Source organism: Argopecten irradians, chromosome 3, assembly GCF_041381155.1.
Source record: "Argopecten irradians isolate NY chromosome 3, Ai_NY, whole genome shotgun sequence".
Lineage (NCBI taxonomy): Eukaryota > Metazoa > Mollusca > Bivalvia > Pectinida > Pectinidae > Argopecten > Argopecten irradians.
In genome coordinates this window covers 62930371-62948025 of record NC_091136.1, presented here as the reverse complement: position 1 = coordinate 62948025, position 17655 = coordinate 62930371, and the positions used below count along the sequence as shown (strand labels likewise).

At 39.9% G+C, this 17655-nt stretch overlaps 1 protein-coding gene across 1 annotated transcript in view; it reads right to left on the bottom strand.

Moving 5' to 3' along the window:
- Positions 1-1661: 1661 nt before the first annotated feature.
- Positions 1662-17655, bottom strand: part of LOC138319782 (bromodomain adjacent to zinc finger domain protein 1A-like) — a 66724-nt gene continuing 50730 nt past the window's right edge. Inside the window, exons 20-23 of the mRNA XM_069262917.1 lie at positions 13150-13400; positions 11836-12030; positions 9173-9315; positions 1662-8088 (exon numbers count right to left, since the gene is read on the bottom strand). Coding sequence (XP_069119018.1) covers positions 7819-8088; positions 9173-9315; positions 11836-12030; positions 13150-13400 — 859 coding nt within the window. The 3' untranslated portion in view covers positions 1662-7818. The remainder of the gene's footprint in view (positions 8089-9172; positions 9316-11835; positions 12031-13149; positions 13401-17655) is intronic.

Genomic DNA, 17655 nt, shown 5'->3' with positions numbered 1-17655 from the left:
GATGCTTGTGGCCAAATTTGGTTACAATCCATGCAGAACTCTATGACAAGTAGCGATTTATAGGATTTACCTTTATTTCCCCTATTGGGCCCCGCCCCTCCTGCCCCCAGGGGCTCAGAGCCAAAATTTATACAAGTTCTGTTCCCCTTCCCCAAGGATGTTTGTGGCAAAATTTGGTTACAATCCATGCAGAACTCTAGGACAAGTAGCGATTTATAGGATTTACCTTTATTTCCCCTATTGGGCCCCGCCCCTCCTGCCCCCGGGGGGTCAGAGCCAAAATTTATACAAGTTCTGTTCCCCTTCTCCAAAGGATGTTTGTGGCCAAATTTGGTCACAATCCATGCAGAACTCTAGGACAAGTAGCGATTTATAGGATTTACCTTTATTTCCCCTATTGGGCCCCACCCCTCCTGCCTCCGGGGCTCAGAGCCAAAATTTATACAAGTTCTGTTCCCCTTCCCCAAGGATGCTTGTGGCCAAATTTGGTTACAATCCATGCAGAACTCTATGGACAAGTAGCGATTTATAGGATTTACCTTTATTTCCCCTATTGGGCCCCGCCCCTCCTGCCCCCGGGGGGTCAGAGCCAAAATTTATACAAGTTCTGTTCCCCTTCCCCCAAGGATGTTTGTGGCCAAATTTGTCACAATCCATGCAGAACTCTATGACTAGTAGCGATTTAAAGGAAATGTTGACGGACAGACAGACGGACGGACGGACGGACGGACGGACGACGGACGACGGACGCCGCGCCATGGCATAAGCTCACCGGCCCTTCGGGCCAGGTGAGCTAAAAATGCAATATGCACAACAAGGGCCCTCGGGGAACATACATGTGAAATTTGTGAAGAATCCCTTCAGTACTTTCTGAGAAATAGCAGTAACAAACTTTAACTATCAAAATCCAAGATGTTGGCCTGTCGGCCATCTTGTTCACCGATTGGTCCCAAAATGCAATATGCATAATTAGATCCCTAGGGGAACCTACATGTGAAATTTGAGAAGAATCCCCTCAGTACTTTCTGAGAAATAGTGGTAACATGCTTCAACTATCAAAATCCAAGATGTCGGCCTGTCGGCCATCTTGTTCACCGATTGGTCCCAAAATTCAATATGCATAACTAGATCCCTAGGGGAACCTACATGTGAAATTTGAGAAGAATCCCCTCAGCACTTTCTGAGAAATAGCGGTAACAAACTTTAACTATCAAAATCCAAGATGGCGGCCTGTCGGCCATCTTGTTCACCGATTGGTCCCAAAATGCAATATGCATAACTAGAACCCTAGGGGAACCTGCACATGCAATTTGACACAGATCCCTTCAGTGCTTTTTGAGAAATAGCGGTATTAAACTTCAATTGTCAAAATCCAAGATGGCGGCCTGTCGGCCATCTTGTTGACCGATTGGTCCCAAAATGCAATATGCACAACTAGACCGCTAGAGGAACCTACATGTGGAATTTGAGAAAGATCCCTTCAGTTCTTTCTGAGAAATAGTGGTAACAAGAATTGTTAACGGATGGAAGGTCGGACCACGGACGAAAAGAGATTTGAATAGCCCACCATCTGATGATGGTGGGCTAAAAAGCCATTTCCGAAAAGTAGTATATTGTAGGCTTGATCATCCAGTTGTAATGAAACAAAAACACATACAATATTTTGTTGTCAATAATTTAATAGTACAGCCAGTGATAACACAGACAAAATTCTAGTAAGATAAATAATAACGGTGTAACGACACCAACATACTGGTCCATCAACATCCTCCTAACACCACCTAGTCCCTCCTACTACCGCACATCTACACATTACAAGTGTCGGTAGACTAGGATGGGATTCCGTAAAAATTTCACTTAGTGACTTATTTCAACAAGACATGCATGCAAGTTTTAAATAATGATGATGATGCTATAAATAACTTACAGTTTAAAAGTCAGTCTAGAACCATTGTTGATTGTAATATGATAGGGTTATCTAGTTTTGACCGAGAGGATTTACCTCAGCTACAGTGTCTGATCACACATGTAAAGTGAATTCCCCACTATTAATCCAAATCTCAAGTTAGGATGGGATTTCTTTCATTCATCATCCTTTTTTTGCTATACAACAGTAAAAATTGCAATATAGTATTTCTTAAAGAAATCATGATATTAATCAATCTTTCACTATATATATAAATTCTCGATTGAAATATCAAATTTAACTTTAATTGTTACACATTTCTTCTTTTGTTTAATAAGTTTCCAATTAATTTCAACATCAGAATGATCACAATAGCCTTTAATGAAAATAATACATTGAAATATTATTGAATGAAAATATTTTAAGTTTCCAACATTGAGCAATATAATATAATATGTACCATATTCAACTAAATAAGCTCCCAGGTTAGTAAAGAAAAACCTAGAAATATGTCTGTTAGATATTAAGTACTCGCTAACTACTTCCTCGGCAACAGGTGTACGTAGCAATTTCGCTCATTATCCTTGGGACTATTGCAAGGAGATAGTTTACGCCCTTGCTGTACTGTAACAAATACTTTCATTTACTTCATCAAACTTTAAATGTAAAATTACTTTGAACTTTGTTAAATGTTTTCTTTGCTACATAGAAGTGTGTTTATTATCATATTGATATTGATACGCTAGACTAGTTTCGCTGTTAAAAATAGTTGTCCGCTAGAACACATTACAATCTCTATGGACGTGGGGACTAACCTGTGACATGCTTGAATGCCTTTCTGGGGTACATTAGATCTAGATCTCAGACACTCAGACTGATATTTTATAATGTTTTGTTTTATCTGTTTCTAATACGCAAGGCTTTTAGAAATATTTATCAGAACTGTAGCAAATGCGGTCTGTTGTCACAAGGTTAAGTAAGCGATAATGCAACGTACAACTAGGACTTAGGATGATATGAAATAAATTAAATGTGTGGCCGGTACAAAATTTTATCCGTATCGTCACTTTCTTTTATTGACTATATAAACCTGATTTGCATTGTATTGTTCCGGAAGTTTCCAAAGTCGATCAGATGCTTAGAATATCGTGACCGATGCAAGAGTTTGTATGATACGCCGCTTTAAGTTTACACAAAACAAATGTGTTTAGCACTGTGTAATGTCACTGTTCTTAATTTATAGTAGATTATTGCTGACAAGTATATCTTATAGTATATGTTTTTGAAAGATTGGTATCACTAAATCACGACGAAATCGGTATAAGAAACAGACTTCCTGTATCGCATGCGCAATTGGAATCTGCGCATAGCGGATGTACACAGACTCTACACCTGACATGCTCCAAAAATATCCCGCATGTGCCAATTATGTTCACTAAGAAAGAGATTTTCACACGTTGTGTATCGTGTATTTACGCATATCCATGCAAAATATAAAGTTGCTCCAAGGTGGTGGCCAAATCTATTTCAAGCCTTTTCTAACCTAAAGATGATGAATTTCTAGCAAAATTTGGCGAGAAGAGGAAAATCATCAATTTGATGACGTCATAGGTGGAGCACAACGTGCGCATGACTATAAAAAGTTATGTTTTGATGAATGGCAAGTATGAGAGTATTTGTTGATGTGAAATTGATGTGGATAAGAGTTAATATTTTTTGGCCTGAAAAATTAAGGCCAAATACTGGTCCTATCATATCTACTCCTTTCACAAGTTATATTGGCTGGGTCTCGGCACAACGGAATGTGTACTACGGTCAACAAATTAACATTGGCAGCTACAGGCGAGCCTTTCCCAGGGCCTTGATAACAAAATACATTAATTAACTCTCAACCATTGTTTTTCCCTTTAAAAGTAAATGGTATATCTAACACATACACACACAGATATAGACCTATAAACAGCATCTAGATGAAACTTAGGCACCTGACTTGTGACACTGTCCAGGGAATATAGATTATCCAACACCGGTAATTATGATGTCATGACACTTTGAGTAACATATTTAAGAATAGAAAAATAATGAATATCTCTTAATTGCCTTAATCTTTTCTTAAATTATATTTTTTTTGTATGAAGTGGTACCGTCGGCTATATCATTTTCCATCATGCATTGTGTTTCTCATTTAAATATTACTATAGACAAAGAAGGAAAGATATATATTTTAATTCCTCAAAAATTCAGTTTATGTCTGTTTGTCGCCAAGTTTTATCAGTTCCGACCTTATATAGAACTACATGTCTCTGCCAAATTTCATTGCTGTTAATGATATATAACTTGAGATATCCTGTTCACAATGTGATTTTCAAAACTAGGGGTCATGCTATAAGCTACGATGAGCTATGATCCATCGTGCTAAAAACTACTTCTGTGGGTGATTCAAATGTTGTAAAAAATGCTTCTACCCCTGGTACCACATAAAATTTAATTGCTTCTATGCATGGTCCCCATAAAAAAATCTAGAGTTCAAGGGGTGGAGTAGATATTTTACAGGAAAAGCCCAAAGCAGTAATCAATTTAATAACAAAAGAAATCAAATAGAGAAACTTGAGTTTTCATAGTTTCCGTCCGTATTGAGTCAATGTAAGTGAATGAAAGTGAGGCATTAAAAGGGGGGAGCACTTATAAGGACGGGGAGCTTATTGGGTGGAATACTTACATTAACACACCCTATATCACATGATGACACCCAAATTGTACTATCAATGTCAGTACATGTAGATCATTAATATAATGATTGTTATCGAAAGTATTTTAAAACATGACAGAGTCAATATGCCTATCAACTTAGAATAGAACCATAATTATTAAGAGCTTAAATGCTCAAAAAGTGATTTTCTTTAACTATAGTGTATCATAATCTCTATTAAACCTACAAGGAACAAGAGGCCCAGAGGGCCTGTATCGCTCACCTGGTTTGTAATGCTATGTAATGTTCTGAATATAAGTTCATTGTTTCTTTTCTAAAGGAATTTGAATATTTACCTCTAATTCCCCTATTGAGCCCCACTCTTTCTGCTCCAGGGGGTCAAAGCCAAATTTTATACGAATTCTGTTAACCTTAAGGATGTTTCTGGCCAAATTTGGTTACAATCCATGCAGAACTCTAGGACAAGTAGCGATTTTTAGGATTTACCTCTATTTCCCCTATTGGGCCCCGCCCCTCCTGCCCCCAGGGGGGTCAGAGCCAAGATTTATACAAGTTTTGTTTCCCTTCCCCAAAGGATGTTTGTGGCCAAATTTGGTTACAATCAATGCAGAACTCTAGGACAAGTAGCGATTTATAGGATTTACCTCTATTCCCCTATTGGGCCCGCCCCTCCTACTCCCGGGGGGTCAGAGCCAAAATTTATAAAAGTTCTGTTCCCCTTTCCCCACGGATGTTTCTGGCCAAATTTGGTTACAATCCATCCAGAATGCTAGGATAAGTAGCGATTTATAGGATTTACTTCTATTTCCCCTATTGGGCCTCGCCCCTCCTGCCCCCGGGGGGTCAGAGCCAAAATTTATACAAGTTCTGTTCCCCTTCCCCCAAGGATGTTTCTGGCCAAATTTGGTTACAATCCATCCAGAACTCTAGGACAAGTAGCGTTTTATAGGATTTACCTCTATTACCCCTATTGGGCCCCGCTCCTCCTGCCTCAGGGGGGTCAGGGTCACCATTTATGCAAAATCTGATCCCCTTCCCCTAGGGAAGTTTCTGGCCAAATTTGGTTGCAATCCATGCAGAACTCTAGGACAAGTAGCGATTTATAGGATTTACCTCTATTACCACTATTGGGCCCGCCCCTCCTGCCCCAAGGGGGTCAGGGTCACCATTTATGCAAAATCTGATCCCCTTCCCCTAAGGAAGTTTTTGGCCAAATTTGGTTGCAATCCATGCAGAACTCTAGGACAAGTAGCGATTTATAGGACTTACCTCTATTACCCCTATTGGGCCCCGCCCCTCCTGCCCCAGGGGGTCAGGGTCACCATTTATGCAAAATCTGATCCCCTTCCCCTAAGGAAGTTTCTGGCCAAATTTGGTTGCAATCCATGCAGAACTCTTGGACAAGTAGCGATTTATAGGATTTACTTCTATTTCCCCTATTGGGCCTCGCCCCTCCTGCCCCCGGGGGGTCAGAGCCAAAATTTATACAAGTTCTGTTCCCCTTCCCCCAAGGATGTTTCTGGCCAAATTTGGTTACAATCCATCCAGAACTCTAGGACAAGTAGCGTTTTATAGGATTTACCTCTATTACCCCTATTGGGCCCCGCCCCTCCTGCCTCAGGGGGGTCAGGGTCACCATTTATGCAAAATCTGATCCCCTTCCCCTAGGGAAGTTTCTGGCCAAATTTGGTTGCAATCCATGCAGAACTCTAGGACAAGTAGCGATTTATAGGATTTACCTCTATTACCACTATTGGGCCCCGCCCCTCCTGCCCCAGGGGGGTCAGGGTCACCATTTATGCAAAATCTGATCCCCTTCCCCTTAGGAAGTTTTTGGCCAAATTTGGTTGCAATCCATGCAGAACTCTAGGACAAGTAGCGATTTATAGGACTTACCTCTATTACCCCTATTGGGCCCCGCCCCTCCTGCCCCAGGGGGTCAGGGTCACCATTTATGCAAAATCTGATCCCCTTCCCCTAAGGAAGTTTCTGGCCAAATTTGGTTGCAATCCATGCAGAACTCTTGGACAAGTAGCGATTTATAGGATTTACCTCTATTACCCCTATTGGGCCCCGCCCCTCCTGCCCCAGGGGGGTCAGGGTCACCATTTATGCAAAATCTGATCCCCTTCCCCTAAGGAAGTTTCTGGCCAAATTTGGTTGCAATCCATGCAGAACTCAAGGACAAGTAGCGATTTATAGAATTTACCTCTATTACCCCTCAGGGTCACCATTTATGCAAAATCTGATCCCCTTCCCCTAAGGAAGTTTCTGACCAAATTTGGTTAAAATCCATGCAGAACTCTAGGACAAGTAGCGATTTAAAGGAAATGTTGACGGACGGATGACGGACGCCGCGCCATGGCAATAGCTCACCGGCCCTTCGGGCCAGGTGAGCTAAAAATCAAGGTGTGCAAGTCATGAATGAGATACTCACTTGTTTCTTCTATGTGTAAATAGATGTATTCATAATTGCAACAAGATGTATACCTAGCAATTTTTTTCAACATACATAATCTTAATTTTTTTTTTCTCTTTGAAAATTGTAATACTAACTAGATAGAGTAGTGTAGATTTGTGATTTTTTTTATTTTTGACGTTATGTACAGTCTCACCTAACGAGATAATTTTTTGTACGGATTAACTTTTCTTTCATTGACAAGCATATAATGTAAAAATAAACAAGAAAATAGGATGGAATTCTAGATTTAAACAAGATTTAAAACAGAACCTGTAAAACAGTAGCACTCTCATTGTTTTCATGATGATAAATACCAGGTAGAACACCCTGGAATGAACACATTATCAGTCTTAAATATCTATTAACTCACTCAAAACTGATCCATAACTTCTCGCATGCACAGGATATCAAATTCAGACTTACTACAATTAAACTTGCAAAACATTGAAGTGCACAATGTAGTTGTGTAACAAACTATAATCATACAAAGCAATGACCACCAGGGGTGTAGAATACTTCAGTAATGGCACACCTTAATACATAGAGCTCCTCCTTATAGCATTGGTAAAAGATCTAGGTCTAGAACTGTCTGCCCCTGCCTATCAGACAATGGAGCTGTGATTTACATCCACGGCTGTGTTGTATGGTGTTTTAACAGTGTTATACCATAGCTGTGTATTGTCACACCCCTAATGATAATTTTTATCAATTACACACAAAATCATTACTCTACACTCAATACTATAATGTACGGCGTTGTTTCTTGCTAGGTGGAGCTGAATCCTCGACACCAATGTGGTTTTCCCGGAGGCGTTTCTCAAACAGTTTGGACAGAAGGCCACCAGCTTTGTATTCAGGAGTCTGTTTTTTGTTGTACTGAGCACAGTTAGAAAAAATGAGTCGTACATCCTTCACTATACTCATTGCATCAGTATATATAAAACTATTGATCTTGTTGCGGATAGTTGAGAAGTCCATTGGACAGGATATGATGTCATGATAATCTGGGACCTACAATAACGTTAAAGGAAATCTATTAAAAATCAATTTATATAGAGATACCAACACATCATGAGATGAAATTCAACAAAGGTACTCTAAAAGAGAACAGAGAGAGGAGCAAGTCTGAAAATAAGACCCCATCGCCTATTTTTCCATTGGTTAGGTGGGGGATTTGAGCAATGGGGTATTAAATTAAAAATTTCATTGAAATGATTGTGTACCGGACTGTTTTTTATTTGTTTTATAAACAAAGAAAAATCAAGTAGTGAACAACTGTTTTAGTGTTTGTGTTTGTTATTTCTGTATTTTAGTTGAAGTTAATTCACCAGTGATTTATTTTAATAATTAAAAATAATGAATTGTGGACAGTGCTTATATTTAATTAGATGTTATTTTCGACCAAATACGCCGATATACAGGGCAAGAAACTTGTTTTGAAAACCACTTGCCCGAATTTAAGATTTCAGTCTAATTTTACCCAAAATAGGGTAATTAACATTAAAACTGCACAAATTTACACCAATTTTCACTTGCCCGGGAGCATATTTTACTGGTCTCCGCCCATTGGACCAGGGATATTTCTTGCCCTGATATATGTTTTTCCATTTAGGCACTGTTTTCACTTCAAACCGGCATGGTCAACACTTTTACTGGGATCAACATTTTGAAATTTTCATCATTTTTCTGAACTGAACTGAATAAACCCAATATTTACAGGCAAAACCTGCAAAAATTGTTATCTCTATTCTAATATTTAATTAATTAGGACTTAAACAATGAAAATGTGAATTTTCACCCTTTGACCTTTGCCCTCTGAAATTACCATGAGCGCAGAAAAAATTGGATATTCTGAATAGCATATAACAGGCAAAATATTTTACTTATCACTGAGTGGCCGTCAAACAGTCCAAAGTGATACCCCTCCTTTAATTGTGCACTGCAGAAATTGTGGAAGATACTAATTTGCGGATATAAATTTTGACAAATTAATTTCATTACATATTCCTTGAAAGATATTTCGCATTTTAAAGAAAACTGGCTGACAGTAAATCAGAAAACAATAAATCTTTGAAGAGAGTGTGGTAAGGCTTACCAGTTTTTTGCTGACAGGTTTAAGGAATGGAGTGCTTTCTTCATGCTTCACAAGCTCAACGACCAAGTCCTCACAGATTTTCATGTGCTGGACTTTAGAATTGCCTCTTGAACTTGTTGTAGCAACATGTTTAACATCTGCATCTTAAAATAAAAATAATTGGTATTTACATTCACATGTATGTAAATCTAAACATACTAATAACTGTTCATATCATCAGATCCTACTGTGTTCATCAGAGAATCAGAATAGATTAACAAGACAATGTGACAAATTATATCCCCACCATATCAGCCATTAGGTTGTATTTCCCTCGCTTAGACCATATATTATAAATGTACAAAGTATGATGTTTCAATGCGTCATAAGAAATAGAGCCCATACAAATCCTAATATGGCCGATAGTATAGGATAAAGTTACAACATAAATCTATATAGCCCCCCTCTATAGCGCCCCCCCCCCCCAATATGACTGATAGTATAGGAGAAAGACACAACATAATCTATAGCCCCCCCCCAAATATGGCTGATAGTATAGGAGAAAGACACAACATCAATCTATAGCCCCCCCCCAAATATGGCTGATAGTATAGGAGAAAGACACAACATCAATCTATAGCCCCCCCCCCAAATATGACTGATAGTATAGGAGAAAGACACAACATAAATCTATAGCCCCCCTCCAAATATGGCTGATAGTATAGGAGAAAGACACAACATAAATCTATAGCCCCCCCCCCCCCAATATGACTGATAGTATAGGAGAAAGACACAACATCAATCTATAGCCCCCCCTCCAAATGACTGATAGTATAGAGAAAGACACAACATGATAGTATAGGAGAAAGACACAAATAAATCTATAGCCCCCCCCCCTATGCCTGATAGTATAGGAGAAAGACACAACATCAATCTATAGCCCCCCCCAAATATGACTGATAGTATAGGAGAAAGACACAACATCAATCTATAGCCCCCCCTCCAAATATGACTGAAAGTATAGGAGAAAGACACAACATAAATCTATAGCCCCCCCCCCGAAATATGACTGATAGTATAGGAGAAAGACACAACATCAATCTATAGCCCCCCCCATCCCCTAATATGACTGATAGTATAGGAGAATAAAAGACACAACATCAATCTATAGCCCCCCCCCTCCAAATATGGCTGATAGTATAGGAGAAAGACACAACATAAATCTATAGCCCCCCCACCCCCCAATATGCCTGATAGTATAGGAGAAAGACACAACATCAATCTATAGCCCCTCCCCCAAAAATGACTGATAGTATAGGAGAAAGACACAACATCAATCTATAGCCCCCCCCCCCATATGCACTGATGATAGTATAGGAGAAAGACACAACATCAATCTATAGCCCCCTCCCCTAATATGACTGAAAGGTATAGGAGAAAGACACAACATAAATCTATAGCCCCCCCACCCCCGATATGCCTGATAGTATAGGAGAAAGACACAACATCAAATCTATAGCCCCCTCCCCTAATATGACTGATAGTATAGGAGAAAGACACAACATAAATCTATAGCCCCCCTCCCCCAATATGACTGATAGTATAGGAGAAAGACACAACATCAATCTATAGCCCCTCCCCAAATATGACTGATAGTATAGGAGAAAGACACAACATCAATCTATAGCCCCCCCCCCAAGACTGATATATAGGAAAGATAATTAAATCTATAGCCCCCCCTCCAATATGGCTGATAGTTTAGGAGAAAGACACAACATAAATCTATAGCCCCCCCCCCCGATATGCCTGATAGTATAGGAGAAAGACACAACATCAATCTATAGCCCCCATCCCCCAATATGACTGATAGTATAGGAGAAAGACACAACATAAATCTATAGCCCCCACCCCCGATATGCCTGATAGTATAGGAGAAAGACACAACATCAATCTATAGCCCCCTCCCCTAATATGACTGAAAGTATAGGAGAAAGACACAACATAAATCTATAGCCCCCACCCCCGATATGACTGATAGTATAGGAGAAAGACACAACATCATCATCTATAGCCCCCCTCCAAATATGGCTGATAGTATAGGAGAAAGACACAACATAAATCTATAGCCCCCCCCCCCACCAAATATGGCTGATAGTATAGGAGAAAGACACAACATCAATCTATAGCCCCCCCCCACCAAATATGGCTGATAGTATAGGAGAAAGACACAACATCAATCTATAGCCCCCCCCCCCGAAATATGCCTGATAGTATAGGAGAAAGACACAACATCAATCTATAGCCCCCCCCCCAAATATGGCTGATAGTATAGGAGAAAGACACAACATAAATCTATAGCCCCCCCCCCCAAATATGGCTGATAGTATAGGGAGAAAGACACAACATAAATCTATAGCCCCCCCCCAAATATGCTGATAGTATAGGAGAAAGACACAACATCAATCTATAGCCCCCTCCCCCAATATGACTGATAGTATAGGAGAAAGACACAACATAAATCTATAGCCCCCCCCAAATATGACTGATAGTATAGGAGAAAGACACAACATAAATCTATAGCCCCCTCCCCCCCTCCAGTGTGACTGATAGTATAGAACATAAATCTTTTGCCCCCACCCCTCCCAAAGGTTCCAACTAAGATTAACACACATTATTCTACATACCTCCATTTACATCCTGAGCTAGCTTTGACATGGATTTGGTTGTCTTCTTCAGTTTTGGTTTGACCTCCTCCACTGGAGAAACAGGACGACTTCTCTTACGCGAGTTTTTCACGGTGACTGGGCTGTCGCGGGGACTTCCCTTCCTTGAGGATGCCTTACTAGATGTAGGAGTAGACCTGGAGGACTTCTTTCCACCTAAACACAATTCAGATTAACCAGTTAACATAGTATCAGGACACTAATTACTCAATAGCAAACGTCAATGCAAAATATGAAGTATTCTTTTCTTTAATATCACTCATTAGATTTTGCATCAAAAGGATAACTATTATACAAGCTAAGATTTCTTATATAATATTCACAAAATGCAGAGTTTCATATACATTATATCAATGATTTCTAAGCTAATATATATTGAAATTTGGCAATCAGTACTGTAAACAATTGTTTTAATAATTGATGTCAAGTTATATCCAAATTAAAGTTGATGATAACACATATTCATATTAGTGCTAGAACGGGTAACCGGATAACCGGTTCACGGTTCGGTTTCAGCTTGTATCCGGTTAGCATTTTAGCTATCCGATAACCGCCATATACATTTCTTACGGCAAAAATACTCCTCAAAGTAATGAAATACCTGTACTAACGACCATCTTCACCTATAGTAAAAAGTATATATGCTTTCAGAAGCGCAATTTTGTAATAAAATTAAGGGTTACAACAGTGTTGTGATCGGAAACTGGGTCGTCACTAAAACGCTTATAGGTGTCACTTGGCTTCTATGCAAACGTTCCAGTGTGTGTGATGTACGCAAGTGCCGTGTGCAAAAGAAAACATGTGCAGGAAATAGGCCTACTTTGACATTGTAAGTGTTTACACTGATTTCAATTCACTGTCATGGTTTTATTAAAAACAAGCAAAATAAATCTAATTCAAAGCAATAATTCTTTGTGTTAAATGAGTGTTTCCTGGAAGATATGAACAATTGTTATGGAATCCAGACGAAGTATGACAAATTCATGGCATCGATGTACGACTGTAACGTTACTTAAACAACTACAAAAGTGTACAGTTATCCGGTTACGGTTCGGTTAATCCGATCCGGTTAACCGGTTGGCATTATTACTAACCGTTCCAGCACTAATTCATATACAAGTTAAATCAATGTATAAAGATGCATAATAAAAAAGATCATTGACACCATGCTCGGCACACAGGTAAAAAGTTTCATAGCATTCCAAACTGCATGAAGTGATTTAAAATTGCACATACAACATACCTTTATATGGTAATTTTAGTTATTGGACATACCTTTGCTTGGTAGTTTAACAAGTTTGATCTTTCCCTGTTTCTCCACACCAGAGCAGATCTGACATAGCCACTTGCCCTTGGGAACTTTCTTGAGAGCGGGTTTGGCACATGCCAAATGGTAGGATAAGGGGCATGTGTCACAACAGATAAGCATGCCTGCCTTACTACACACAGCACACAAGTTATCATTGTTCTCTTCCTCCTCCTCATCTTCATCCTCCTCTACTTCTTCATCTTCCTCCTCCTCCTCACTACAAAAAAAGAAAAAAAAAGAAAAAAAATTAGTTTTATGTTACTTTGTTTAGTCAAAATATCAGTTTAAGTCATTTAAAGTCAGTCTCTTCTGAGGGTGAAGTCCTTATTGTGGACAGTGCTCATTAAAGGTTATTTTCAACTACATACACCTATATATTTTTCCATGTACACTGCTTTCACTTTAAACCAGCATTGTCAACATGTTTCAGTGTTCGAAAGGCTTGTCATTTTTCACATGAATTGGCGAAGATATTCGTCATTGATGCACATCGTTTCTGCAGTCGTGGATTCTTATCCAATACAACTATTACCTAAAACATCTACTAAAGGCATTTACAGTTTCAAAGATGTTTATTTGTGAACGTAACGTACCTGTAGTTCACGATCAGTTGGAGAAACTATGCTTTACTTTGTGGCCGCCATGTTTTGTTTATGCAGTCAGTATAATATGATTAGCCAGAAAGTTTACACTGGATACAAAAATACTTGCTTCAATGTTTTAATGCAGTTAATACTTGCATTAATCTCTGAAATATTATCAAACTATCTTCATATCAATAGCAATACCGATCAAATTCCCAAACACTACCCGGTGCGAAAATTTGAAAGTATAGCTTCAACCCGACGGCATTTTACAGGGTACTGCCAGCGATCAAAACTAGGTCATCGTCTGAAGCCACATACCCACTGGGAAACACGCCAATAAATAATGCAGAAAAATGTATCAAGAATATCCCATTTTATTTGTGAACTGCAAAAATATCAAGTAATGATTATAATAATATGAACAGGTTGGTGACATGGTTGTTGCTTGTTTATCTGGCTAACTGTCAATACCGGAGGTCAGCAGATGCGCACGCATCAACCGGAGATGGGTCCAACATGCACCTATCTTAATATAGCCGCTTGGCTAAGCCATTAGCAGCTTTAAACAAGAGATCCCAGAGGGATCTTGGCGCCCACCAAAGAAAGATCTATGTCTGACAATGGAAAGAGGGACCTTTTTTTCCTGCTTTTCAAACTTTTTCAAACACATGACATATAAAATTTGAGACAGATCGCTATAGTACTTTCTAAGAAATAGTGGTAACAAACTTCAACAATGAAATCTAAGATGGCGGCCGGTTGGCCATCTTGTTTACCGATCAGTCCCGAAAGGCATTATGCATCAGTCCTAAAAGGTACTATGCACAACTAGGGTACAAGGGGAACCTACACATAAAATTTGAGAAAGATCCCTTCAGTACTTTCTGAGAAATAGCGGTAACAAACTTTGACAATCAAAATCCAATATGGCCGTCGGTCGGCCATCTTGTTTACCGATCGGTCCCAATTAACAATACGCACAACTAGGGTCCTTGGGGAACCTTCATATGAAATTTGTAAAGGATACCTTCAGTACTTTTTGAGAAATAGCGGTAACAAACTTTAACTATCAAAATCCAAGCCATCTTGTTGACCGATCGGTTCCAAAATGCAATATGCACAACTAGGGCCCTAGGGAAACCTATATATGAAATTTGAGAAAGATCCCTTCAGTACTTTTTGAGTAATAGCGGTAACAAACTTTAACTGTCAAAATCCAAGATGGCCACCTGTCGGCCATCTTGTTCACCGATCGGTCTCAAAATGCAATATGCACAACTAGGGTCCTAGGGGAACCTGTATATGAAATTTGAGAAAGATCCCTTCAGCACTTTTTGAGAAATAGCGGTAACAAACTTTAACTATCAAAATCCAAGATGGCCACCTGTCGGCCATCTTGTTGACCGATCGGTCCCAAAATGCAATATGCACAACAAGGGTCCTAGGGGAACCTACATATGAAATTTGAGAAAGATCCCTTCAGTACTTTCTGAGAAATAGCGGTAACAAACTTTAACTATCAAAATCCAAGATGGCCGCCTGTCGGCCATCTTGTTGACCGATCGGTCCCAAAATGCAATATGCACAACTAGGGCCCTAGGGGAACCTATATATGAAATTTGAGAAAGATCCCTGCAGTACTTTTTGAGAAATAGCGGTAACAAACTTTAACTATCAAAATCCAAGATGGCCACCTGTCGGCCATCTTGTTGACCGATCGGTCCCAAAATGCAATATGCACAACAAGGGTCCTAGGGGAACCTACATATGAAATTTGAGAAAGATCCCTTCAGTACTTTCTGAGAAATAGCGGTAACAAACTTTAACTATCAAAATCCAAGATGCCGCCTGTCGGCCATCTTGTTGACCGATCGGTCCCAAAATGCAATATGCACAACTAGGGCCCTAGGCGAACCTATATATGAAATTTGAGAAAGATCCCTGCAGTACTTTTTGAGAAATAGTGGTAACAAACTTTAACTATCAAAATCCAAGATGGCTGCCTGTCGGCCATCTTGTTGACCGATCAGTCCCAAAATGCAATATGCACAACTAGAGTCCTAGGGAAACCTGTACATAAAATTTGAGAAAGATCCCTTCAGCACTTTTTGAGAAATAGCGGTAACAAACTTTAACTATCAAAATCCAAGATGGCCATCTTGTTGACCGATCGGTCCCAAAATGCAATATGCACAACTAGAGTCCTAGGGGAACCTACATATGAAATTTGAGAAAGATCCCTTCAGCACTTTCTGAGAATTAGCGGTAACAAGAATTGTTAACGGACGGACGGACGGACGGACGGACGGACGACGGACCACGGACGAAAGGCGATTTGAATAGCCCACCATCTGATGATGGTGGGCTAAAGACGATTTGAATAGCCCACCATCTGATGAAAGTTGAAAAAAAATGGCCAGACATTCAGACCGGCAAGGACTGTGAGAAAGTCGGAACAAACAAAATTTTGCCGGATTAAACATTACTGTGAATTTTTTAAGTAAACCTAACTTCTTGCTATTAGTGTCCAGGTAGCTGCTTTCATGATTATCTTGTGCAGTTCTATTGCATTTAAAGGAATTGGTGTACTGCAAAGTTAAAGCTCCAGAAATGGATTCCATTTACAAAACTGTGAAATGTAGATCCCATGAATGGAATGCATTATAGTTCACAGATTAAGTAGATAAGGATTATTGTATCAATAATAAAAAAAACAGGCCCAGAGGGCCTGTATCGCTCACCTGGTTTGTAATGCCAAGTAATGTTCTGAATACAGGTTCATTGTTTCTTTTCTGAAGGAATTTTAATATTAACCTCTAAATCCCCTATTGGGCCCCACCCCTCCTGCTCCCAGGGGGTCAGAGCCAAAATTTATACAAGTTCTGTTCCCCTTCCCCCAAGGATGTTTATGGCCAAATTTGGTCACAATCCAAGCAAAACTCTAGGACAAGTAGCGATTTATAGGATTCACCTCTATTTCCCTTATTTGGGCCCCACCCGTCCTGCCCCCGGGGGGCCAGAGCCAAAATTTATACAAGTTCTGTTCCCCTTCCCCCAAGGATGTTTGTGGCCAAATTTGGTTACATTCCATGCAGAACTCTATGACTAGTAGCGATTTAAAGGATTAACCTCTATTTCCTCTATTGGGCCCCATCTCTCCTGCCCCCGGGGTGTCGGAGCCAAAATTTATACAAGTTCTGTTCCCCTTCCAAAAAGGATGTTTGTCACCAAATTTGGTTACAATCCATGCAGAACTCTAGGACAAGTAGCGATTTATAGAATTTACCTCTATTTCCCCTATTGGGCCCATCCCTCCAGTCCCCTGGGGGCCAGAGCCAAAATTTATACAAGTTCTGTTCCCCTTCCCCAAAGGATATTTGTGGCCAAATTTGGTTACAATCCATGAAGAACTCTATGACTAGTAGCTTTTTAAAGGATTTACCTCTATTTCTCCTATTGGGCCCCGCCCCTCCTGCCCCCGGGGGGTCAGAGCCAAAATTTATACAAGTTCTGTTCCCTTTCCCCCAAGGATGTTTGTGGCCAAATTTGGTTACAATTCATGTAGAACTCTATGACTAGTAGCGATTTAAAGGATTTACCTCTATTTCCCCTATTGGGCCCCGCCCCTCCTGCCCCCGGGGGACCAGAGCCAAAATTTATACAAGTTCTGTTCCCCTTCCCCCAAGGATGTTTGTGGCCAAATTTGGTTACAATTCATGTAGAACTCTATGACTAGTAGCGATTTAAAGGATTTACCTCTATTTCCCCTATTGGGCCCCGCCCCTCCTGCCCCCGGGGGACCAGAGCCAAAATTTATACAAGTTCTGTTCCACCTCCCCCAAGGATGTTTGTGGCCAAATTTGGTTACAATCCATGTAGAACTCT